Here is a 27727-nt window from a genome sequence, read left to right as displayed (position 1 = left end):
TTACTATGCTATCTTAAATCCAACATTACAATGCCTTTCTTTTATGTTGTATTTGTGCCTGCTTCCCCTGGGAAAGAAGAATATACATTACTGTGTTTTGTTCCATCTGATTTTTCTGTTGCTTTCTCAAACATTTCCCTTTTCTTCATTTCACCGGAAAAGACTCACTTGAGATATTACCTAAATGTCTTTGGAACCTCTCACATTGATAGATGCCGTCTTCTCTGTGAACTTCCAATACAGATGGAATCCTTGTTTCTTTTGACTGGTCTGCTGCCTACATATAGCTACCATAACAAACAAACCCCTAAATGTATAATAGCACACGTAAATGGAAGTTTTGCACTCACTCATATAAGGAATAGGATGCATGTTTCTTGATTGGCAGGTGGTTCTATAATAATCAGTGATTTTAGACCATACTCTACCATCCACCTTGTATTTCTGCTTGTCTACATCAAGCCAGCAAACCGAGGAAAGCATGGAGAAGTAGGAATAAGACATGTCAGCCTGAACTGTGGTAGAAATGCATCCCTTCTCTTATTCTGTTATTGAACACTAACTGGCAGTGATTCTGGGCAATGGAGTCTAGCTGTGTAGACAGGAAATGGAGGAGGAGAAGAATGGGGGTTTAGTGAACAGCTACCTGCCTAATTGCTCTCTTTAGTCTGCCTGTCATAAATGTCTGAGTGGCCAAAGGAACTGGAGTGTTTCTAACCAAATTGGTCTTTTCATTTATTCAACAAATATTCATTATCTTCCTTCTGCATACCAACCACATGACTTTATTAGGTGGAGTTATCTTAACCCATATCACAAGAATGATATTTATTTTTCTCGGCTTTCCTGGAAGAAAAAAAATGAGTGAATTTTAAAAAATCCTTTGTAAATAGAGACTTTTGCCCTTTTTTGAAAATGTTGACCTTTTTAATAAAGAGGAAAGTGTATGAATAATTTTAGGCTATAGCTATAGAGTCATACAGTGTTGTGTTATCACTCAAGTAGGACTCATCAGTAGAAGCTTGTTTCTCTACATTGTTATCAGCGTTGTTTGTTTTCAATTCATATCTGTTTTACGAAGGGAATTCAATTACCTCTGTTTAAAAGTAGGCTTTTAATAGTTGAGTGTACACAGCTTAATTAAATACAAAACATATAAATTATGTGTATATTTGAGTATGGACAAGTTCACGGAATTAGGAGTTTTTAAATATCAGGTTATTGTTCAGTAATGAAATCCAAATTAGTGTTTATCTTTTAATAGTCAAATGGAGAGTGTTCACACCCTCCCCATTAAAATGTACTGACAGAACAATCTGTATCCCTGCTACATGGGAATATAAAGGGTTTTATTTGTTTTAGCTAAACTATCCCACCAAATCTATAATACTAGAATTTATGTTATAAATATGCTTCCTTTTCTACGTACCACCTAGGTAGAAATCACTCAGGAAGAAATCATTTTTATCATGCCACTTGAGAGACAGAGCAGTTTTCAGCAGAGCATACTTGAAATAAAGAAGCCATTGTATCCCCTGGGGTATCTATACAGGAAGAGGGTACAGAAGGAACTGAGCCACTTAAGGACTATTCCAGAGACACTTGGATATCCCCAGCTTCCACTGTGACCCCGCTGTTCAGCTTCCTCAGACACACGCTCCTTTTCCGTCTTTTCAGTTGATGCTACATGTGAGCTAGCATCCGTTCTCTTCAGTAGCATGCCTTAGAAGGAAGAATCATTCAGTTTTGAACCAGGCCTGCTTGAAGGTTGTTACTACCCTTTATTTGCTATTATATTAATTTATTGACAGTACTTATTACAATCAGAGGGTATTAGGTGAACAAATTCACTTAACATTTCTCAAATCTTGACCTAAAATATTAGAACCACCTATTGGGAAACAACAGTAGTTCTTTATACTCATTTACATACATTTTTCTCTTTCATCCTTATAACCCTATAAGGTAGAGATTACTATCCCACATTTAACAAGCGATAAAAACTGAAATGTATGGAAGGAAAATAACCCACCTACGATCTGTCAGACATCTAGTAGGAGAAAGACAGGATTCAAGCACAAGTCAGTAGCTATTATCCGGAGCCAGTAAAATGAATTAGCACAGCTTCACTAGTATAAGAAGGGTGACATATTTTTCCCTTTCCTCTGGGTGTATGACAAGTATTAAGCCTCTGGTCCAAGTTTTTAAAAAACATCTCTATCATTATTTAGCCTTTCCATAGCACTTGCTTATTATGGTGATACCTTTTGGTGAGATTGATAATATATTGGTCAGACAATTGTGTTTTATTGTTGTCTAACTTTATAGACACAAGCAATCATTTATTCTGGCTCTTTTTGTTCCACTTTTCATTATGGACTGACCTCTGAGGCTTAGAAGCCAGAGGCACTTGCTCCAAATGTGTGGCTTTAGGCGACACTAGGAGAATCCATCTGAATCAGTCCAGTTTGAATTTTAGTTTCAGACACTGCCCACAGCTAAGAGGAGTTCACTAGCTAAACAAAGGCCACAAGTTGACCCAGGATGACTTGAAAAAACACAGAAATTCTGCCTGCAGGGCTGGCTCCAGGCCACATGACATATTGCCTGTTGCCTTATTTTCCATGGAGGTCCTAGTACTGCCCAATGAGGCTTTCTTTACAAGAGCATGAGCTTTGCAGTTGGGTAGAACTATTGAATCCCAGAGGGCTTCAACCTTTTGTTGTCTTTTATGTAGAGAGGCAGTCTCCATAAAGACTTATTATATTGTAATACTATAATGCATATATTTTAATTTAATAATTAAATATTTTATTAATAAGGTAATATAATGTAATTGTAATAATTAAAATAAAGACCAGTGGCCTCCGTGACAGTGGAAGTTGCTAAAGGAAATCTGGGTGACTCAGCCTACTGTTTCTTAATTTACTATGACCTTTTATTTTTCTAGGGAGACAGAGAAGCAGAGCTGGGGCTGCCTTTTTCTCCTCTGTGTGACCGAAAGTCCACTATGGTTGCCCAGTCACAAGTAGGTACGTGTTTGCAAGCTCTTTGGATAGAAGGAAGCACCAAAGCAGGAAGCCTGTAGAACTAAGCACAGATGTTCCTAGTGGTTCTTTGGCTGGGGAACTGGCTCCATTCTGCCATGTTGTGCTCATGGCTCTGCTTGATTGGGTTGATGGATCCACTTTCTCCATTCTTCTCCCTGGAATGTGGCTTGTTCATGGAGAATTGGACAGTGAAACACTTGGTCTCTTCAGAAGAGAGGTGGTACATAAAGTGTCAAAGATTTGGCTGAACGCAAAGCTAAGATAAAGGTAGAACTCTAGATTAAGTGGTTGGACCATTGTCCCATTTACAAAGGTTGTGGGGAAGCTGATGAAGTTCAGGTTTGACCATGTTGAGCTTAATTTGTCAGGAAAAAAAAGGCAAAAGTGGTGTCATCAAACACTTCAGTTTCAGCTTAAAATTACACTGTAATTAACCGTAATACACATTTGATTATCACTGCTTCCTTATTAGTAAGCATACTATTGGTATTTGGTTGGGATAGTTCTTGTTTTATCAATTACATTGTAGGACTTTTAACATCCTTTATTGCTGAGCATTAATGCCAGCATCACCCTTACTTGGGCCATTGTAAAAACTAAATATGCATTCATACATTTCCAAACACACCCTTCAAAAGGAAATGGGCAACATTTCCTCTGGTTGGTAATTAGTTTGCTTTCAATTTTCATGTGGCTGTGTAATGAATTACCACCATCCCCACTAGCTTCAGCTCCTATTTTTTCTCCTGATTGTTACAGACATTTGAGTGTCTGAGCTGTTGGGACAATCGCTATAGCCCAACTTCAGCCATCTCTCTATCATGGTGATCTCACAAAGGTATAGTTGTAGGTCTGAGCCCTCTTCTAGTTTCCAATCCTGTTTCTTCCAACTCTGTTTGCCCTCTCCCATACAGATATGCCCCCTGTACCTCAAAATCAGCAAATCTGAAACTGAGCCCACCGTATTTCCCGGGTCACATTCTTGAGGTGTCTTTGGCAGATCACATACAGAGGCAGTACCACCTCCTGCTGTGCAGGTATCTGTGCCTGCTTTGCATTTCCACCTTAGAGTGGCCTTCTTTATCTTTTGTTTGAGCAATTGCAATAGCTTCTAAATGATTTTCTCATCCTTCTCCCTTCCTGCTCTCTTCCTTCTTATCTATCTTGCCAGATTAACTTTCTAAAGAACATTTAAAAACTCTTATGGCAATGCTGCCCAAACATCTCCAGGAGCCTCCAATGTCTGCCTAGGTCCTAACCCTTTATCTGAACACTTAGGACGATTTCTTCCTAGAGCTGTCGATAACCTGCCTTCTCAAGCTTTCCTTCCCTAAGTCCAAAAGATTCCTACTCCCGAGTCAGTCCTCAGATACATCTTACATCCTCTCATCTCTCTCACTTGGGTTTTTCCACTCCCACTGCCCAGAGCGAATAGCCACATCTTCCTCTCTACCCATTCTGTTTTTTTTTTCTTTCATTGCACTTTTATTTGAATGCAATATTTGAGACAATTTTCCATAAAGGCCAATATTTCTCAAATTAATATTAGGTCATAATAAAACAAGCCACAAAACAGTATTTGGGATTTCAGTTTCTCAGCCTTATCATCAAGACTCAGTGCTTCCCATCATCAGTATTTATTGAGCATTTACAGTGTACTAGACACAATAGAACATACAGAAAACATTGTCCCTGCTCTTGAAGAGATTACATTCTAAAAGAAAAAAATACACCTCTTTTAAAATGGCATTTTTGTTTGGTATTTTCTCCAAAGTACTGAGGAAATATTTTTTAAAGTGAGCATAACTCACTTTTGGGTGTAACTTAGCCCCATCATTACTTACAGAATAGAGGAAGAAAAAGAGGAAGGATTTTAAAGGCAGACAATGACAGACCATTCAGGATAGGTAGAGTTTTAAAGGGAGATAAACACAGTCCCATCAACTAAGGAGATATTTGCTGTAGTAAATAGGATGAGGGAAATAGTTTGTGGGATGCAAGCGAAGGAAACAGGCTATCTTAGACATTGAGTCCTCTCCACCCATTCTTAAGGGCTCAGCTCAAATGTCTTAACTTCAGGCAGATTGTATTATTCGTTCTTAGTCTTCTCCACAGCTACTATCACCGTGCTTGTTCTGTAGTGGGTGTTGAGTATGTATTTCTTAGGCACTTTATGGAACTATCCTGAAGAGTCATAGGAAGCTATGTAGGAGAAATGAAACTGACATGTAATATTCAAATCAAGAAATATATAAAGCGATTAAGATCAACCCATTCTCTTATAAGCTGATCTGGAGCTTCCAGATCAGTTTCTTCTGGAAAGTATGGAAAGGCCCAGGGTAATATGTGGTTCCTCTGAAGCATTGCTGTTTATCTTTAGGTTTCATTGATTTCATCGTGGAACCCACCTTCACTGTGCTTACGGACATGACCGAGAAGATTGTGAGTCCACTAATCGATGAAACTTCTCAAACTGGCGGGACAGGACAGAGGCGTTCGAGGTCAGCGGGGAAGCTTGAGGGCTTGGGGGTGAGGTTGGCCTGTCGATGAGGATAAAATTCTTCTTTTGCAGGGGATGGGGACGGTATTTCACAGACATTTGCCTTAGCTCCTTCTCGTAAAAGTTTGTCTACCTCTTTCCGTTTATCAGAGGAGTTGAAATTGTATTACTCATACTATCCAGGCTAAACTATAAGGAGTGACCAACGTCTAAATCATAGCAGCAGGCACCTGGTGCTGCCCCTCCACCACCCCATTTGCTGCATGTTTACCTGCTATGCCCAGACAGTTTTTGCTCATGTAATACTCCACAAAGACAGTACCACTCATCAAGAGTACTTACAAAGAAAGGAAACTGACTTTCATTTCAAGGTTTGCACAAAGAACAAAGCAGAGAAAAAGAATCAAAAGCTTGAAATCACCTTCGACCACCACATCATTATATCAAGGGTAGATCAGTAGTTAAAGAGTACAGGCTCTGGACTCAGAATACCAGAGTAAAAACTCTGGACCTCATCATTTGCTAGCTGTGAAATCTCAGGCAAATTGTCTCACTTCCCTCATCTGAGAAAACGTGTATTACAATACTCAGAGGTGGCTGCGAAGATTAAATAAGTTATTCAATCTATGTTAAACCTTACAACAGTGTCTAGAACAGAGGAAGTGCTAGCTACAATAAAGCTAACTCTTAGTCTTTATTAGATATACTACTACTGTTACTGCTACTACTAATCTCCTTGTTCACGTAAAACATTGGGCTTTGTCATAAAAAAAGGAAGAAGAGAAATGGAATGAATAGAAAAAAGAGAAGCAAAGAGCAGGAAAAGGAGTAAAGAAAGACAAATGTTAGGACAGGAGGACCCCAGGGATGCTTCAGATGGATGGACCCTCTTAAGGTTGCTAACAAGGAGGACGGAGCCCCCTGCCAGAGTCCCCATGGCCTCACAGCTCTTCAGGCACTGGCTGAAACATATTCTGCTTGTGTAGTCCATCATGAATTTGTATTCCTACCAGTCACTGCTTTAGCTGCTTCGTAGCAGTAGTTATTTCTTTGAAGTTTTCCAGAGAGACAGTACTTTTTGATATTTACAAACTTGCCCATAAGGTCTTTTGCATGACTTAGTCTCCCACAATCTCCATGCTGTCTGCATTTCCGTCTTCTCCCAGAAACTTAGGAAATTATCACTTCTTCTGGACTTGGGGATCCTGGGATCAGAAAAACCCTTGCAGGGGACAGGCAGAGCTGGAAAGAAAGAGGAGCAAGTTGCTAGGTAACTTGGAAAAGTGGTCAGTGTGGAAGCAGGTGGGTGAACTGTGGAATTAAGTAGATGTCCCAGTTCAAATTGATCAGTTTCAGAGACTAGAGCAGAGAAAATTCACATGAGGGGATTCTGGTTATTGGGAAAAGGGAAGAGGCCAATTAGCAAAGAAGAAATATGAAGATTATAGAGACTCTTGAGACTGCAATGCTGATATTTTTCCTGATGAAAATTCAGAATTTCCCACCTGTCATATGTGGAAAATAGAATAATTATAATCATCGAGACCCAGAAATTTCACAGCAATAACTTGATGAGTGCTAACCACTTCTCCGCTGGGCTTGCTCATTGGAAGACATTTTGCAAACACTAACTCTCTTCTTTGGTATCATTTTTTTGTTCTCCAGTTTGAATAGCATCAGCTCGTCAGATGCCAAGCGATCAGGTGTCAAGAGCTCTGGTTCAGAGGGAAGTGCCCCGATCAACAATTCCGTCATCCCTGTTGACTATAAGAGCTTTAAAGCAACTTGGACCGAAGTGGTGCACATTAATCGGGAGAGATGGAGAGCCAAGGTGCCCAAAGGTAACATACCACAGACCGTCCAAACCAATTCAGTACCCACTCATAAAAACAAGATTGTCCTCCCTGAGTTATGTGTGTTGCAAATGAAGCGCAGTTGCTCATGATGCAGATTCTAATTGCTGATTATTAGAATCTACCATCTTTTGATATTCATAATGTCTAACAATCAATGCATGATAAAATGCAGCAGACCTGTAGGTCTCCTGGCATCATACCCTTTATGCTGTGAGACTAAACTCCTTTTTCTGGTATGAAGACTCTACAGGAGGTGGGGGTTTATTTCTTGGTTTCTGCTAAACCATCTTGTCATTTTCATTTGATGTCATGTGGCACAACTGTGAGGCTTTAATTTCTTCTTTTACCTAAGTAAAGACCTGCTAATAGCCACCTTGCTTTGGCCATTATGTTGGAATATAAGGCACTTTAATTTTCTTATATGCATTTTATATTCCTTTCATATTCTCAATTTCCCTTCACTCATTGCTCAAACCATATACCTAATCTTCTGAGATGATGGTAAATTGTCGATAAGCAGAAATTCCCTGAAGCAGACATCATCAAAACTAAAAGTTGAGGCCCTTGGTAATATCAACAGAAAAAGATGGAAATTTGTATGATTTTGGAGACTTAGCTTCCTTTGTTCATATGTGCATTTGTGATACTGAACCTATACTCCATGATCGGTACATACTACATGATCATACTAGGGATGGAGGCCCTATGTGTACAGGTAGTACAAATATGATATAAGAGGTCTGACACTGTGATGGCTGATTCCAGATAGGGACACAGACATTGGTGGCTCTGGGAGCTCAGTGAGGGGACTGTTCCCAGTGAGCTTCATGGAGGTGAGCCTTCAACAAGAGTCAGTTTTTGCTAACATCTATTGTGTGCCTACTATGTGCCAGGCTATGCCCAGTGCCCAGGGTACAGAGATGAATAACAGACATCCCAGCCTCAAAGCTCACAGTCTTGTGGCAGGGGAAGGGAAGAGACATTACTGCAGTTTCATTCAAATGAAGAATGGAAATTCAGTCAAAGCCTTGAGTTTGTCACCAGCACCACCAGCCTAAGCCCTAAGCCCTCACATCAGACAAAAATACAACATCCCCTTCCCAAACACAACATCCCCTCCCCAAACACAACATCTCACATTTTTGCCCTCCTGGTGTCAGTACACCAGGTGAGAAGGGTGGGGACAGTGGGTGAGAACATGTTCTGGCAATCTTGGTTTCCATACATTGGGGTGGGGGCTGGGGGTTCTGCTTCTAGTGTAGGAAAGAAACAGCCTCCCTGTTGTAGTTATTCAAAGGCTTGTCCACAAAATTCTGTCCAATTTTGTGATTTGTCTATAAAGTTCTGTTCAAGTGGCTGCTCACTTCAGGTGAGCCAAGGGGTTTATATTTATGGCACTTTTAGGGCATAATTGAACCCTTATCATTTCAGGACAGATGTTGCACCCTGAGCTGTGGAGGGAGCCAACACCTCTTCCGTATTTTAAACACACCCTCTCCTAGTTCATTCAAATGCTTTAAACATTTGAATCCTCCCTGTTGGCAGGCGTTGCAAGCAGCAATGGCAGCTACTGCATCATCTCCAAAGGAACACTCTCTTATAATCAATTACACTCATTACACTTGAAAATTCAATTTCTGACAACACGCAATTTAAAGAGGTACTTCAAAATAATTTGTTTGCAATTATCTGGTTTACTAAAATTACCTTCTGAAACTAATCACCTGGGGAAGCATTTGACAGTTTCAGGGGAAAACTGGCCCTTTAAAAAGAACAGGAAAATAAACAGCTAATAATTTTTAAATGTCTTAGGTATGGGGATAGAGATATTTCAGAAGCACAAAGTAGTTGTCTGTAGCCCTGCTTGGGTGTTTGGGAAGGCATCAGGTAGCAGGACTCCTGGGATTGAGACCTGAAGGAGGTGTTGTATTTAGAAATAAGAACAAGGAGAAAGGGGTTGGGCAAAGGCACAGAGCCTAGGGTTATGGATGTTTTGTGGGAGAATAATTTGGTTATCAGGGCACATTTCAGTTAGCAGGGAAGGAGAGAGAAAATTGAGCCTTGACTTGCAAGGGTTTTTTTTTTTTTGGCAAATTCAGATAAGGTTCTTTGAGATTCACTTTGGGGATGGTAATGTACATCACAGAATTGAGGTGAAGAATAGAAATAATACCTATAAAGCAGTAAGAAAGGAGCCTCCACAAGGTTGGTGCCTAAGTAGTAGCTGCTATTTATACAAATTGGAAAAGGTTAGAGGTTTGAATACAAAGTTAATAAGATACCAACCTATAACTAATATTTTATAACATTCTCAGCAGCTCAGTAATGCTGTTACTGGTTGACTGGTGCTAATAAAAGATCTAACGCAAATCTGTTTTTTGTTGGAGGTGGCTGCTTTGTTTGTTGCTCTTTTTTTTCCCAAATGACCCTGATTTCCAAAGGCTGTCCTCAATGGGGCACCTTAATATGTATGTTAATAAATGCACTGGAAATTCATCTTGGTTTTGTTAACCAACCTGATTACAAAACTAGGTAGGTGAGAACTGATAATTATTAGCAAAGATTAAATAAATATGTTTATAGCCCTTAGAGTTAAAAATCACTATTCCCAATTAAAGATATATGAACATAATTTTTAAATCTGATCGATATTGATTAATTTCCATTCAGTATTTAGTACTTTTTTAACATTTATTTTTCTGGTATTAGACTAATGTGTTTAAGTTACACATGCTGAAATATAAAAAATATATATAAAAGAAAATGAAAATTATTACCTCTCCAGACATATATCACTATTAGTAAAATTCTAATGTAATTCTTTGTATTTTGCTTTTCCGTACATATGTGTAAGATAAATTGGGATCATAATATAATATTGTCTTGTATTTGACCTTTCTCTTTCTATTTTGAGTATTTTATTCTGATACTGAATATTGTGATTTACAATATGTAAAGAATTATTCATTTACATATTTTTCTCACTTTTGAGTTTTTAATGTTGATTGAAGTTTTTCTTTGACTAAAATTTTCAGGAAGTGGGAACACCTTCTAAGTTCTTAAATGTCTAGAAGCACCTTTATTTTGTTCTTGTATAGAACTGAGATTTGACTAGTCAAAATTCAATAATATTTTGGGTTTTCTGGTCAGTTTCTCTCTCTTTTCTATCTTTTCTCTCTCTCCTTCTGTCTCTGGTTGTAGGTAGTATAAGTAGGCATTTCAGAAAATTATATCGAGATAATTAGTCCAATACAATTTTTAATTGAGACCCCATAGTATCATTATTCAGGAAGGCAAATTAAATAAAGACATCATTGTATTTCCCCAAAACTGTATGGACATGCAGTGTGGAATAGAACCGGCTCTCCACTGGGAAGAAGGAAATTTATGGATCTTGAGGGCTGTCTTCTGTCTTAGCTCTTAGCTGCTTGCTATTGGCTGTTTTTATCGCAAGTCCCAACACCACAGAGAGTCTGACACGGGAACCCAAAAGAAACAGAATTGAACCACACATCTCTTGCTTTGTACTAGTCTAGAAGCATGATAGATGTCAAATCTAAGACCTGAAAAGTGAATTCTCTGCATACATGCTGTCATTGGAACCTGTGAGTGTGTACAAAATAACTGTTCTCAACTCCTTTTTCTCATTGTGGGAAAATTTCATCCATACTAATAATTTCACTCAGAGAATGAAAGAGAATCTGACTTCAGTTAAAAAGACCTACCTCTTGCCAATGTATTTTATTTTTTCTTATTTATGTGCTTGCTTGTTTCATTCTACAAATTTTGAGTTGTATCACTTTGAGTGTCATGCAGTTGATCACACTAATGTCAGCTATCTCAGAGATATGAGGAAGGTAGAAAAGTTGCAGGACCACTTGCTGTAACGTGATTGCTGTAGAGAAATCACACAATAGGGTAGGCTCATAACTGATTTGATCATGATGTCCGAAGGGCTACTGTTCTTTCATATAAGCATTAATTGCCTGATAGCTACAGTTAAGAAAAAAACCAGATTTGTTTCTGAAATGTACTCCCACTACCAGTTTTTTATATGTTTTTTGCTAGATTTCCCATGAAAAATTGGTCTGACTCAGTTGTCAAATGTATTTTTCTTGCTCAGATAATATTTTATGCACTTTTATAGCAAACCAGAATTTAACACCTTCAGTTTTTATCAAAAATACTTCCAACTTGGGGTTATTTTGAATATTGAAAATTTGCCATGGATTCAGTGGAGATTCTTTCAGGGGGTTATAAATTATTTTCTAAAACTGATACCAGATTCTGAATATGAATGAATTCTCCTTTTCCTTGCCTCGGTTTCCTACTCTGTAGTAAAAATAGTCATCTTTTTACTCACCTACATTATTGGCTAAGGAAACTAACATTTGGCAAATGACTATTCTTTCATAATAAGACTTAGCGTTTATATACTTTCTGTATTTTATGTCTGTCTAGATTGCTGAAGACTGATGAAGATACATGCAAATAAATTTATACTGGCATATAGGATAAATCACACCCATAGGAAACATTTCATTTCATGAACAAATACTTCATGAGTATATGCTATGCGCCAGGCACCATGCCAAGCACTGGGAATTCAGTAACAGGGATGACATTTAAACCCCAGCCTCAGTCAGTGAAGAAGGATGAGATAAAGCCTGAGTGAACATTCCAGGGGACTTTCTGTAGTCCCGCATCATACTGAGAATGCCATCTGACCATATTCTTCTGCAGGAGCATTCTTTCACTCTGTAGTTGTACCTTTCTATAAAGGCTGTAAGACATTTTATACATTACATGCACATAATTATGTTATTTGTAAAGAGACCTTTCCTTACCTTTTCAATGTTAATTATAATTACATCCTTTTGGACAGTAGAAGGTCATGAAATACTGAATGGCAAACATTTAAAATTTAAATCAGTGCTTCTCAACTCTGTATGTTTAAATCACCTGGAAAACACTCAAAATATCCTATTCTTGCCCGTCTATCTCCAGAATCTTATTTAATTTGTTTGGAGATGAAGGTAGGGCATTGGCTTGGATGGATGGATTGATGGATGGGTGGATTAATGAATGAAAACATAATATATTAAGGAAGACAGGTAAGGAAATACAAAGGCAGGAAAAGTAGACTACACCAGACATCATAGACTTCCACAAAATGTATGTCATAAAGCCTCGTGAACATGTGAGCCTGGACCAAATTTGGGCTTTGAGTTCTTTAGCAGCTAAAACAAATGGAAACATGATAAATGCATAGTCACTCTGATATCCATTAGATTAAAAACAAATAGATTACTTATGAGAGTTAGCTTTTTTTCCAGGACCAAGGCTAACACAAAGGAAATAAATAAGACATCTGGTAATGAAGTATGGGGAATTTTAAAACACATCTAGAGAAAAATGTAATAAGGCTTTTCCCAATGGAAGTTGATGGCACAGGCTGGAAGGTCTTTGGAGTGAACTAAGTGCTACATGGAATAAGACTCTAGAACCTTTGGAGGATTGGTCTCTGTTAAGTGGCTTCTGTGTAGGTTATTCTCTACAACGCAATGTCCACCTCATTGCCTCCAAGGCCCTGCATAATCTGAACCCTGCTTGTCATGAACATCATCTGTCACTAAGCCCTTGTCAAATTTACTTTAACTATACTCAGTGTTCTTTGAGCGTACCAAGTTCATTTTTACCTCATGGCCTTTGCATTTTCTAGTTCCTCTGGCTGAAGTACTATTTTTCCAGATTAATGCATGGTCAGCTTGTCATAATTTAGGACTTGGTTAAATGTCACTTTGTCAAGGAGGCCTTCTCCACCTCCTTGTCTAATGCAATCCCCTCCCCTATGCTGATTGTGTTCCATCATATGACTCTGTTTTAGTTTTCTGCAAAGCACTTTCTACAATCTGCACGTATCTTAATCATTTGTTTACTTAACTATGATCTCTTCTCCATAAATCGACTAGCTTACTGCTGTATTCCTTGTATCTAAAACAGTGCTTGACACTCTAGCTGCTCAACAAATATGAGTTGGATGAGTGAACCAGTCTTTTCACAAATACTTAACCTATGCAATTCTGCTGTGTTTTTGACTAAGCACAGAGCCAAGCCCTTTTGTAATCTGCGAGATTGGAAATAATGCTAGTATTGTTTCATTAAAAGGGAGGACACAGACCAGGTGCCTGGCCAAACTAAATACCATGGTTTTTTTTTTTTTCATAAGGCTCAATTATCCTCTTCCTTCTTTTAAACTCATAAACAGTGTCCTCAGTGTATTTGTCTTCAATTGCTCTAGTGTTGGATATTTTCCCTTTTTGTTTTGTAATCAATTGTTTGTGTTTAAACTCTAGGTCTTAAGCAAACCCATATGAAGCTGCAGTTTTTACTGAGGTGGTGGGAAAGTTTTGTGATGTTTCTGAGACTTCATTTTCACATTTGTCAAATTGAATCACAGTAATAGCAGCTGCTGTAAGGTTGTTTTGAGGATGAAAATAAGTACCCCCCCCCAAAATACATAGCATAACACTTGGCATAGAGAACACATTCAATAGAAGCTATTAATAATGATGATATTCATAATGCCATTACAATATTGGTTTATTAATTATTATCCTTATTATTATTTTCTCCCTGCTCCATCCTCTAACTCACTGTTTTCAGAATGACGTCATCATGAACCTATTTTATTGGTTTCCTAAATACATGACAATCTGATGAATTAAGCAGAAATGTACCCAAACACTCAGTAAACACCTTAGATCCTCTTTGTGCATTAAAACAGGTCATTCTCCTAACATCATGCCCTCTTTTTCTCTTCTCGGTGCCTTTCCCAACTTGCCATGGATACAGAGGAGAAGGCCAAGAAGGAAGCAGAAGAAAAGGCTCGCCTGGCTGCAGAGGAGCAGCAAAAGGAAATGGAAGCCAAAAGCCAGGCTGAAGAAGCCGCATCTGGCAAAGCTGAGAAAAAGATGTCTGGAGAAGCTAAGAATCAAGTCAATGGAACACGGGCAAACAAAAGTGACAACCCTCATGGGAAAAATTCCAAAGCTGAGAAATCGTCAGGAGAACAGCAACAGAATGGTGAGTAGAATTACGCTTGGTGAAGGGCTGTTTTTGAGGAGTTAATGGCATGTTGAATGGAAACTGGCAAACAACCCCAGTGATGGGAACAGCTCACAGGGCGAGGCTTTTCTCCTTATCCAGTTCCTGCTGATTCCCTAAAAACATACGATGGAATACTATTCAGCCATAAAAAGGAATGAAATAATGGCATTTGCAACAATCTGGATAGAATTAGAGACCATTATTCTAAGTGAAGTAACTCAGGAATGGAAAACCAAACATCATATGTTCTCACACATAAGTGGGAACTAAGCTATGAGGATGTGAAGGCATAAGAATGATATAATAGACTTTGGGGACTTGTGGGGAAAGGTGGAAGAAGGATGAGGAATAAAAGACTACAAATTGGATTCAGTGTATACTGCTCAGGTGATGGGTATGCCAAAATCTCACAAATCACCACTAAAGAACTTACTTATGTGACTAAACAACACCTGTTCCCCAAAAATCTATGGAAATATAAACTTAAAAAAATAAAAACATATATTCATGCAAAAATTTTTAAAGAATTTATGATATACCTGTTAGTGTTTTAACAGATAGTTCAGGCCCCTCCTTGCTACCCCTTCTGAGGTCTGAACCAACTGAGAGATAGGGAACAAAATCAGGAAGTCAATGATCAAGACATCAGCTCCATTGCAACTGGAGCTGACTTGGGAAACACAGAGTTGGTCTGCGGAGCACATGGGCTTCTTTACACGTTTGTTCTGAAATGGGTTTACCCAGCCAGACACTGTAGAGCCAGGTACAGGACTCATATCTCACCCCAACACCCTGGCAGGCTGCTTCTAAAGTGACAGAAAATGTGTGTGTCTTATAGAAAACATATCTCAAAACAGGCTGGGATGTGGATGGCTGGGCCAGGCTGTGCATGGTCAACCCTACCTCCTAGATAAATAATGACTCCTCTCAAAAGAGGAACATGTAAGGAGTGGTGAGAGAGGCAACGTGTGTTTCTTTCCTTTGCTTTTTCTTTTAACAGAGTGGGCTAGAAGTGTCTTTCCCTTTGTAAAAGCAGCAATAACAATAACACTACCATTTTATTCAATGCTTAACATGTGTCACACATTGTACTTGAGATTCTACCTACATTACATCATGTAAAAACTCTAACAGCTCGGTGAGGTAGAAACACCCATTCCCATGTTGTGAGTGGGAAAATTGAGACTCAGAGAGATGAAATCACTTGTGTAAAGTCAAGCAACCATTAGGTAGAGATCTCAGGTTAAACTCTGGTCTGTGTGAGTCCCAGTGCTCTGTTCTGTAACTATCATTTCCCTGTGGTTTGGTGCCTTCAGGGAGAGGGGCAATCAGAGAAATATGCAAACTTAACTGCTGTTTATAAGAGGTTTACAATATACTTATTCTAGGGGTTGGTGTGCTTTTTCTAAAAGGGACAAGATAGTAAATATTTTAGGCTTTGCAGGACATAAGATCTCTGTTGTAACTACTCAACATTACCATTTTAAAGCAGCCACAGATAATATACGAACAAATGAGTGAGCCTGTTTTCCAATAAAACTTTATGGAAATTAAAATTTGAATTCTATGTAATATCATATGTCATAAAATATTTGTCTTCTTTTAACCATTTAAAAATGTGAAAGCCATTCTTAGTTTGTAGCTCATAAAAAACCAGGCAGTAGATCCAGGTTTGACCCATGGACCATAGTTTGCCAACCCCAGGTCTGGTCAGTGGGAGCAACCAATGAACACAAACAAGCCAAGGACATTGTACTTGAGATTGTCACCAAGAAGGATATGAATTCTACCGGAGGAAACAAAGACCCAGAGAGGGCAGATGTGGAAATAATAATTCATTTTGAAGTTGGCTAGGGGAAAGCCTGAAAGAAACAAAACAGGAGCCTGAGTCTTCAACGAGGCTGGCTGGATTTCACAACTGTGCTTATTTCCTGAAATAAGCAGCAGCCTACCATTTCCCTTAAAAAGTAAGCAGTAGATGAGAGCTGGGAAAAGAAATCAATTTAGAGCAATAATAAGAAAGGCTAATGGTGGTTCGGAACTGTATTACAGCAGCCTAATTAAAATGATTTATAGCTGCACAGAAAGTCTCTTTTGCTTCCCCCTGCTTATTGAGTAACAGCTCACATCAGCCATTACTCTAGATATAACCCATGGGAAATTACCTAATGGGCTTTAGTCAGGGAACATCATCAAACAAGCATGTGTCACTGTCCTGGCACCCTTCTCTGTGGGGTTCCCAGGATATCTTCCACGTTAGAGCTGAAGGATGTTGGTGAGGGAGAGTTGCTCGAAGTTTGGGCACCCATTGGCAGTGACATAATCCTCTAATCTTTGCTCTGTGTCGAGGTTACTTCCTCCCACAACGTCCCCAGCCCTGGCTGAGAAGAGGGGCCACCATGGGCTGCTGCTGGCTAGCAACCAGCCAAGGAAACCATCTCTGCAACTTCTAGAAGACATCCTGGTGTTGCTGCAGCTGTTATTCAGAGCAACCCAGTAGGCTTAAAAAGCATGCATTAGGAGTGTGGAGGTTCATTGAGGGAAGAAGGAACTAGTTTGACTACAGGGCTCAAGATCCTTGAGTCCATCTCTGGCATCCTTTAGATAGAGGAAAGCCAGTATTTGGAGTGTTTCGTGGGACTTATGAAGGATTTCTTTTCTTTTGGTGGTGGAGGAGGTGATGACCATATCTTCCACTTAAAATCCTCCTGTTTGGACCCTGGCCAGAGTAGACACCCCTGCCTCTCAATTCTTCCAGCCAGTCTGGTTTTTGTTGTTGTTGTTGTTTGTTTTTTTGGAGTTGTTTGTTTGTTTGTTTGTTTGTTTTTAAGATGGAGTCTCACTCTTCTCACACATGCTGGAGTGCAGTGGTGCAATCTCGGCTCACTGCAACCTCCACGTCTTGGGTTCAAGAGATTTTCCTGACTCAACCTCTTGAATAGCTGGGATTACAAGCACCTGCCACCATGCCTGGCTAATTTTTGTATTTTTAGTAGAGACAGGGTTTTGCCACTTTGGCCAGGTTGGTCTCGAACTCCTGACCTCAGGTGATCCACCCACCTCAGCCTCCCAAAGTGCTGGGATTACAGGTGTGAGCCATGGCACCCTGCTGCCAGTCTGTATTAGTCCATTTTCACACTGCTGATAAAGACATACCCAAGACTGGGTCATTTATAAAGAAAAAAAGGTTAAATGGACTCACAGTTTCACTTGGCTGGGGAGTCTTCACAATCATGGTGGAAGGTGAAAGGCACTTCTTATATGATGGTGGCAAGAGAGAATGAGAACCAAGCAAAAGAAGTTTCCCCTTATAAAACCATCAGATCTCATGAGACTTATTTACTACCACAAGAACAGTGTGGGGGAAACTGCTCCCAGGATTCAGTTATCTCCCACTGGGTCTCTCCCACAACACATGGGAATTATGGGAGGTACAATTAAAGATGAGATTTTGGTGGAAACATGGCCAAACCATATCACAGTCCATCCCATTTCAGAATGAGAGGGAACCTGGAGAGTTTATTGACTTACAGCTTAGTGTAGCATTTGTCAAATTCCATTAAAAATATGTACTTTGTAGAATATGTCACAGCCCAAAATGGTCCTTAATCATCCTTAGATAATCATTTTTTTATAAATTCATAGGCCAAAGGCATTTAGAAATGGAAACAGCAAACAGAAGTCTGAAATCTAAGACTTGAGCTTCATAGAGAGGTTGCAAATACTATAGTTGAGAGCTTAGCAGTTTTGCTGCAAGAGGGAAATCCAGGTGCAAAGTTGGGGCAGATGTGAGCTCAGGGTTGGGGTATGAAACATGAGAGTGGGTAGTTCATGCCCCTTGACATAGATGGAATGGCTCGTGTTTGTCCAACTGGCTGCAGGAACATTGACAAAAAAACCTCAAACTTGAAAAACATCCTCAGTCATTTGGTGAGTGGGTTATTCATCAGATTTTACAAATTGGACATTTAGTGAATGAATCTTTGATGAAGTTGTCTTCTTTCAATTATAGTACCTTCATAATCGGGCTATTATAACATTTAATAAAATGATGCACATTCTACTCTNTTTATGTGCTTGCTTGTTTCATTCTACAAATTTTGAGTTGTATCACTTTGAGTGTCATGCAGTTGATCACACTAATGTCAGCTATCTCAGAGATAGAAGTTGAGTAGAAAAGTTGCAGGACCACTTGCTGTAACGTGATTGCTGTAGAGAAATCACACAATAGGGTAGGCTCATAACTGATTTGATCATGATGTCCGAAGGGCTACTGTTCTTTCATATAAGCATTAATTGCCTGATAGCTACAGTTAAGAAAAAAACCAGATTTGTTTCTGAAATGTACTCCCACTACCAGTTTTTTATATGTTTTTTGCTAGATTTCCCATGAAAAATTGGTCTGACTCAGTTGTCAAATGTATTTTTCTTGCTCAGATAATATTTTATGCACTTTTATAGCAAACCAGAATTTAACACCTTCAGTTTTTATCAAAAATACTTCCAACTTGGGGTTATTTTGAATATTGAAAATTTGCCATGGATTCAGTGGAGATTCTTTCAGGGGGTTATAAATTATTTTCTAAAACTGATACCAGATTCTGAATATGAATGAATTCTCCTTTTCCTTGCCTCGGTTTCCTACTCTGTAGTAAAAATAGTCATCTTTTTACTCACCTACATTATTGGCTAAGGAAACTAACATTTGGCAAATGACTATTCTTTCATAATAAGACTTAGCGTTTATATACTTTCTGTATTTTATGTCTGTCTAGATTGCTGAAGACTGATGAAGATACATGCAAATAAATTTATACTGGCATATAGGATAAATCACACCCATAGGAAACATTTCATTTCATGAACAAATACTTCATGAGTATATGCTATGCGCCAGGCACCATGCCAAGCACTGGGAATTCAGTAACAGGGATGACATTTAAACCCCAGCCTCAGTCAGTGAAGAAGGATGAGATAAAGCCTGAGTGAACATTCCAGGGGACTTTCTGTAGTCCCGCATCATACTGAGAATGCCATCTGACCATATTCTTCTGCAGGAGCATTCTTTCACTCTGTAGTTGTACCTTTCTATAAAGGCTGTAAGACATTTTATACATTACATGCACATAATTATGTTATTTGTAAAGAGACCTTTCCTTACCTTTTCAATGTTAATTATAATTACATCCTTTTGGACAGTAGAAGGTCATGAAATACTGAATGGCAAACATTTAAAATTTAAATCAGTGCTTCTCAACTCTGTATGTTTAAATCACCTGGAAAACACTCAAAATATCCTATTCTTGCCCGTCTATCTCCAGAATCTTATTTAATTTGTTTGGAGATGAAGGTAGGGCATTGGCTTGGATGGATGGATTGATGGATGGGTGGATTAATGAATGAAAACATAATATATTAAGGAAGACAGGTAAGGAAATACAAAGGCAGGAAAAGTAGACTACACCAGACATCATAGACTTCCACAAAATGTATGTCATAAAGCCTCGTGAACATGTGAGCCTGGACCAAATTTGGGCTTTGAGTTCTTTAGCAGCTAAAACAAATGGAAACATGATAAATGCATAGTCACTCTGATATCCATTAGATTAAAAACAAATAGATTACTTATGAGAGTTAGCTTTTTTTCCAGGACCAAGGCTAACACAAAGGAAATAAATAAGACATCTGGTAATGAAGTATGGGGAATTTTAAAACACATCTAGAGAAAAATGTAATAAGGCTTTTCCCAATGGAAGTTGATGGCACAGGCTGGAAGGTCTTTGGAGTGAACTAAGTGCTACATGGAATAAGACTCTAGAACCTTTGGAGGATTGGTCTCTGTTAAGTGGCTTCTGTGTAGGTTATTCTCTACAACGCAATGTCCACCTCATTGCCTCCAAGGCCCTGCATAATCTGAACCCTGCTTGTCATGAACATCATCTGTCACTAAGCCCTTGTCAAATTTACTTTAACTATACTCAGTGTTCTTTGAGCGTACCAAGTTCATTTTTACCTCATGGCCTTTGCATTTTCTAGTTCCTCTGGCTGAAGTACTATTTTTCCAGATTAATGCATGGTCAGCTTGTCATAATTTAGGACTTGGTTAAATGTCACTTTGTCAAGGAGGCCTTCTCCACCTCCTTGTCTAATGCAATCCCCTCCCCTATGCTGATTGTGTTCCATCATATGACTCTGTTTTAGTTTTCTGCAAAGCACTTTCTACAATCTGCACGTATCTTAATCATTTGTTTACTTAACTATGATCTCTTCTCCATAAATCGACTAGCTTACTGCTGTATTCCTTGTATCTAAAACAGTGCTTGACACTCTAGCTGCTCAACAAATATGAGTTGGATGAGTGAACCAGTCTTTTCACAAATACTTAACCTATGCAATTCTGCTGTGTTTTTGACTAAGCACAGAGCCAAGCCCTTTTGTAATCTGCGAGATTGGAAATAATGCTAGTATTGTTTCATTAAAAGGGAGGACACAGACCAGGTGCCTGGCCAAACTAAATACCATGGTTTTTTTTTTTTTCATAAGGCTCAATTATCCTCTTCCTTCTTTTAAACTCATAAACAGTGTCCTCAGTGTATTTGTCTTCAATTGCTCTAGTGTTGGATATTTTCCCTTTTTGTTTTGTAATCAATTGTTTGTGTTTAAACTCTAGGTCTTAAGCAAACCCATATGAAGCTGCAGTTTTTACTGAGGTGGTGGGAAAGTTTTGTGATGTTTCTGAGACTTCATTTTCACATTTGTCAAATTGAATCACAGTAATAGCAGCTGCTGTAAGGTTGTTTTGAGGATGAAAATAAGTACCCCCCCCCAAAATACATAGCATAACACTTGGCATAGAGAACACATTCAATAGAAGCTATTAATAATGATGATATTCATAATGCCATTACAATATTGGTTTATTAATTATTATCCTTATTATTATTTTCTCCCTGCTCCATCCTCTAACTCACTGTTTTCAGAATGACGTCATCATGAACCTATTTTATTGGTTTCCTAAATACATGACAATCTGATGAATTAAGCAGAAATGTACCCAAACACTCAGTAAACACCTTAGATCCTCTTTGTGCATTAAAACAGGTCATTCTCCTAACATCATGCCCTCTTTTTCTCTTCTCGGTGCCTTTCCCAACTTGCCATGGATACAGAGGAGAAGGCCAAGAAGGAAGCAGAAGAAAAGGCTCGCCTGGCTGCAGAGGAGCAGCAAAAGGAAATGGAAGCCAAAAGCCAGGCTGAAGAAGCCGCATCTGGCAAAGCTGAGAAAAAGATGTCTGGAGAAGCTAAGAATCAAGTCAATGGAACACGGGCAAACAAAAGTGACAACCCTCATGGGAAAAATTCCAAAGCTGAGAAATCGTCAGGAGAACAGCAACAGAATGGTGAGTAGAATTACGCTTGGTGAAGGGCTGTTTTTGAGGAGTTAATGGCATGTTGAATGGAAACTGGCAAACAACCCCAGTGATGGGAACAGCTCACAGGGCGAGGCTTTTCTCCTTATCCAGTTCCTGCTGATTCCCTAAAAACATACGATGGAATACTATTCAGCCATAAAAAGGAATGAAATAATGGCATTTGCAACAATCTGGATAGAATTAGAGACCATTATTCTAAGTGAAGTAACTCAGGAATGGAAAACCAAACATCATATGTTCTCACACATAAGTGGGAACTAAGCTATGAGGATGTGAAGGCATAAGAATGATATAATAGACTTTGGGGACTTGTGGGGAAAGGTGGAAGAAGGATGAGGAATAAAAGACTACAAATTGGATTCAGTGTATACTGCTCAGGTGATGGGTATGCCAAAATCTCACAAATCACCACTAAAGAACTTACTTATGTGACTAAACAACACCTGTTCCCCAAAAATCTATGGAAATATAAACTTAAAAAAATAAAAACATATATTCATGCAAAAATTTTTAAAGAATTTACGATATACCTGTTAGTGTTTTAACAGATAGTTCAGGCCCCTCCTTGCTACCCCTTCTGAGGTCTGAACCAACTGAGAGATAGGGAACAAAATCAGGAAGTCAATGATCAAGACATCAGCTCCATTGCAACTGGAGCTGACTTGGGAAACACAGAGTTGGTCTGCGGAGCACATGGGCTTCTTTACACGTTTGTTCTGAAATGGGTTTACCCAGCCAGACACTGTAGAGCCAGGTACAGGACTCATATCTCACCCCAACACCCTGGCAGGCTGCTTCTAAAGTGACAGAAAATGTGTGTGTCTTATAGAAAACATATCTCAAAACAGGCTGGGATGTGGATGGCTGGGCCAGGCTGTGCATGGTCAACCCTACCTCCTAGATAAATAATGACTCCTCTCAAAAGAGGAACATGTAAGGAGTGGTGAGAGAGGCAACGTGTGTTTCTTTCCTTTGCTTTTTCTTTTAACAGAGTGGGCTAGAAGTGTCTTTCCCTTTGTAAAAGCAGCAATAACAATAACACTACCATTTTATTCAATGCTTAACATGTGTCACACATTGTACTTGAGATTCTACCTACATTACATCATGTAAAAACTCTAACAGCTCGGTGAGGTAGAAACACCCATTCCCATGTTGTGAGTGGGAAAATTGAGACTCAGAGAGATGAAATCACTTGTGTAAAGTCAAGCAACCATTAGGTAGAGATCTCAGGTTAAACTCTGGTCTGTGTGAGTCCCAGTGCTCTGTTCTGTAACTATCATTTCCCTGTGGTTTGGTGCCTTCAGGGAGAGGGGCAATCAGAGAAATATGCAAACTTAACTGCTGTTTATAAGAGGTTTACAATATACTTATTCTAGGGGTTGGTGTGCTTTTTCTAAAAGGGACAAGATAGTAAATATTTTAGGCTTTGCAGGACATAAGATCTCTGTTGTAACTACTCAACATTACCATTTTAAAGCAGCCACAGATAATATACGAACAAATGAGTGAGCCTGTTTTCCAATAAAACTTTATGGAAATTAAAATTTGAATTCTATGTAATATCATATGTCATAAAATATTTGTCTTCTTTTAACCATTTAAAAATGTGAAAGCCATTCTTAGTTTGTAGCTCATAAAAAACCAGGCAGTAGATCCAGGTTTGACCCATGGACCATAGTTTGCCAACCCCAGGTCTGGTCAGTGGGAGCAACCAATGAACACAAACAAGCCAAGGACATTGTACTTGAGATTGTCACCAAGAAGGATATGAATTCTACCGGAGGAAACAAAGACCCAGAGAGGGCAGATGTGGAAATAATAATTCATTTTGAAGTTGGCTAGGGGAAAGCCTGAAAGAAACAAAACAGGAGCCTGAGTCTTCAACGAGGCTGGCTGGATTTCACAACTGTGCTTATTTCCTGAAATAAGCAGCAGCCTACCATTTCCCTTAAAAAGTAAGCAGTAGATGAGAGCTGGGAAAAGAAATCAATTTAGAGCAATAATAAGAAAGGCTAATGGTGGTTCGGAACTGTATTACAGCAGCCTAATTAAAATGATTTATAGCTGCACAGAAAGTCTCTTTTGCTTCCCCCTGCTTATTGAGTAACAGCTCACATCAGCCATTACTCTAGATATAACCCATGGGAAATTACCTAATGGGCTTTAGTCAGGGAACATCATCAAACAAGCATGTGTCACTGTCCTGGCACCCTTCTCTGTGGGGTTCCCAGGATATCTTCCACGTTAGAGCTGAAGGATGTTGGTGAGGGAGAGTTGCTCGAAGTTTGGGCACCCATTGGCAGTGACATAATCCTCTAATCTTTGCTCTGTGTCGAGGTTACTTCCTCCCACAACGTCCCCAGCCCTGGCTGAGAAGAGGGGCCACCATGGGCTGCTGCTGGCTAGCAACCAGCCAAGGAAACCATCTCTGCAACTTCTAGAAGACATCCTGGTGTTGCTGCAGCTGTTATTCAGAGCAACCCAGTAGGCTTAAAAAGCATGCATTAGGAGTGTGGAGGTTCATTGAGGGAAGAAGGAACTAGTTTGACTACAGGGCTCAAGATCCTTGAGTCCATCTCTGGCATCCTTTAGATAGAGGAAAGCCAGTATTTGGAGTGTTTCGTGGGACTTATGAAGGATTTCTTTTCTTTTGGTGGTGGAGGAGGTGATGACCATATCTTCCACTTAAAATCCTCCTGTTTGGACCCTGGCCAGAGTAGACACCCCTGCCTCTCAATTCTTCCAGCCAGTCTGGTTTTTGTTGTTGTTGTTGTTTGTTTTTTTGGAGTTGTTTGTTTGTTTGTTTGTTTGTTTTTAAGATGGAGTCTCACTCTTCTCACACATGCTGGAGTGCAGTGGTGCAATCTCGGCTCACTGCAACCTCCACGTCTTGGGTTCAAGAGATTTTCCTGACTCAACCTCTTGAATAGCTGGGATTACAAGCACCTGCCACCATGCCTGGCTAATTTTTGTATTTTTAGTAGAGACAGGGTTTTGCCACTTTGGCCAGGTTGGTCTCGAACTCCTGACCTCAGGTGATCCACCCACCTCAGCCTCCCAAAGTGCTGGGATTACAGGTGTGAGCCATGGCACCCTGCTGCCAGTCTGTATTAGTCCATTTTCACACTGCTGATAAAGACATACCCAAGACTGGGTCATTTATAAAGAAAAAAAGGTTAAATGGACTCACAGTTTCACTTGGCTGGGGAGTCTTCACAATCATGGTGGAAGGTGAAAGGCACTTCTTATATGATGGTGGCAAGAGAGAATGAGAACCAAGCAAAAGAAGTTTCCCCTTATAAAACCATCAGATCTCATGAGACTTATTTACTACCACAAGAACAGTGTGGGGGAAACTGCTCCCAGGATTCAGTTATCTCCCACTGGGTCTCTCCCACAACACATGGGAATTATGGGAGGTACAATTAAAGATGAGATTTTGGTGGAAACATGGCCAAACCATATCACAGTCCATCCCATTTCAGAATGAGAGGGAACCTGGAGAGTTTATTGACTTACAGCTTAGTGTAGCATTTGTCAAATTCCATTAAAAATATGTACTTTGTAGAATATGTCACAGCCCAAAATGGTCCTTAATCATCCTTAGATAATCATTTTTTTATAAATTCATAGGCCAAAGGCATTTAGAAATGGAAACAGCAAACAGAAGTCTGAAATCTAAGACTTGAGCTTCATAGAGAGGTTGCAAATACTATAGTTGAGAGCTTAGCAGTTTTGCTGCAAGAGGGAAATCCAGGTGCAAAGTTGGGGCAGATGTGAGCTCAGGGTTGGGGTATGAAACATGAGAGTGGGTAGTTCATGCCCCTTGACATAGATGGAATGGCTCGTGTTTGTCCAACTGGCTGCAGGAACATTGACAAAAAAACCTCAAACTTGAAAAACATCCTCAGTCATTTGGTGAGTGGGTTATTCATCAGATTTTACAAATTGGACATTTAGTGAATGAATCTTTGATGAAGTTGTCTTCTTTCAATTATAGTACCTTCATAATCGGGCTATTATAACATTTAATAAAATGATGCACATTCTACTCTTTCTAAAACCTGAAAGTTCAAATTATATTACCTTTCACACTTCAAACTATAAAATTTAGAAACCTGCCCTGGCCTTTTACATAAATGTCATTGTTTCAGCTATCACACAGGCTCGTGACTAGTTATTTCCTCATACACAGACATGATATTAAGCTAAAAATGAAAGTTTCCATGGAGTGGTTTTTGGTAGAATCCCAGACTCTCTAAATCAAACCTCCCTGGAGCTATCATATTTGATGCTAAACTATTCTTTGAATAGTTTGGTTAGAATACCTTTGAAGAACAAATGCTGAGTAACCAGGTGGAAGAGTAAGAAGAAATTGGAACGTAACTCTTTGCACATCAATTATAAAGGAAGCATCAGGTAAAGGAAGCTGAAAGCTAAAGAGCTTAGCTTTCAGCCCTAAGCCATTATGACATGTTGTCTTTGCTTGCATGCATCAAAACAGTTCTCAAAAAGCATTTAGCACACAGCCTGGCACAAATAAAGTAAAAAAGAGTAAACCCTGTCCCTCATACACATACCTTAGAGGCCCAGCTGACTCCAATTGTTATTAGGATTTTTTGGCTTCAGTAAGTACCAGTATTTGAGTGAGAACATATTCTTGGTTTTATGTAGGCTAAAAAAAAAAGCTTCTATTGGTAAGATTGGTAAGAAAATATTCAACACTTGAAAATAAGGGTAGGGGAAGAGGTCCCTGACCTTTCCATGTCATACTGGAATATTATTGAACACACATGCCCTAGGATTATTAAATTATTTTAGATAGGGTGCAGCACTATTTTACTACAAAGAACCAGGTAGAAAATATTTCTGGCTTTGCCTGTCTCTTTGCAACTGTTGAATTCAACTGTTGCAGCATGAGAGCAGCCATGGACAATATGTAAATGAATAAGTATAGCCATGTTTCAGGAAAATTTTATTGGTGGCAGGCACCATTGATCCAGGGGCCTTAATTTGCTAACTTCTACTCTTGAAGAACATGACTATGTCTAACTGTATTTACTATTTGATTCACGCCTGGGTCCTGTGAAGTTATATGCTAATTTATAGATTTTTGACTGAGAGAGAAGATGACCGCAAAGGTTATGGTTTTATTGCCCTGTAGGATATAACCAGTTTTGTCATTAACCTAGCAAACATGTTTCGGAAATATCTGTAAATAGCCAGCTCCAGTACTTTGGAACCTTCTTACTGTTCTCTCATAAGTGGGTTAAATACATACTTGACACATGTTCTTTCTAAGGATAATGTTTTACAACTTTTACAAATTACATTTTGACAAGCTTATTTATTAAAATACCATTTATAGCTCCATTTTAGAATAATAACAACTGTATTGAGTGATATGCCTTCTAATTTATCCAATATGCCTGTAAGGTAGGTATTAATATATCCATTTTGCAGATAAGAAAACTGAAGCACAGAGACGTTAAATAGCTATTAATTGGTAGAACTTACATTTAGCTCCAGTTTCTCCTCACTCCACAGCCTAACAGTAAATCTTAACTGCTTCTCTTAGAAGATAAACACATGACTTAACTGCAACTCTATTTAACAAGAACTTTCAGCCTCAATTTCTGTATCACAATCCAATTTCCAGGACCTAACATGTGATTACAAAAGATATTTACACTCAGACACATAGACCTTCATGACTATAAAATTATGCTGCACTTTTTTTTAACCTTGACGGGTTTGAAGATGTTTACAATACCC

General features: G+C 39.0%; 1 protein-coding gene across 2 annotated transcripts in view; it reads left to right on the top strand.

The window, feature by feature from the left end:
• Positions 1 to 27727, top strand: part of PDE1C (phosphodiesterase 1C) — a 548731-nt gene that overhangs the window by 461096 nt on the left and 59908 nt on the right. For both annotated transcript variants that reach the window (XM_017527132.2, XM_017527134.2), the window contains 4 exons: positions 2951 to 3032; positions 5431 to 5551; positions 7216 to 7391; positions 14262 to 14492. In XM_017527132.2, coding sequence (XP_017382621.1) covers positions 2951 to 3032; positions 5431 to 5551; positions 7216 to 7391; positions 14262 to 14492 — 610 coding nt within the window. The remainder of the gene's footprint in view (positions 1 to 2950; positions 3033 to 5430; positions 5552 to 7215; positions 7392 to 14261; positions 14493 to 27727) is intronic.

This window comes from Cebus imitator, unplaced genomic scaffold (assembly GCF_001604975.1).
Source record: "Cebus imitator isolate Cc_AM_T3 unplaced genomic scaffold, Cebus_imitator-1.0 Scaffold45, whole genome shotgun sequence".
NCBI classification, from domain to species: domain Eukaryota; kingdom Metazoa; phylum Chordata; class Mammalia; order Primates; family Cebidae; genus Cebus; species Cebus imitator.
This window is presented reverse-complemented; position numbering and strand designations above follow the sequence as displayed.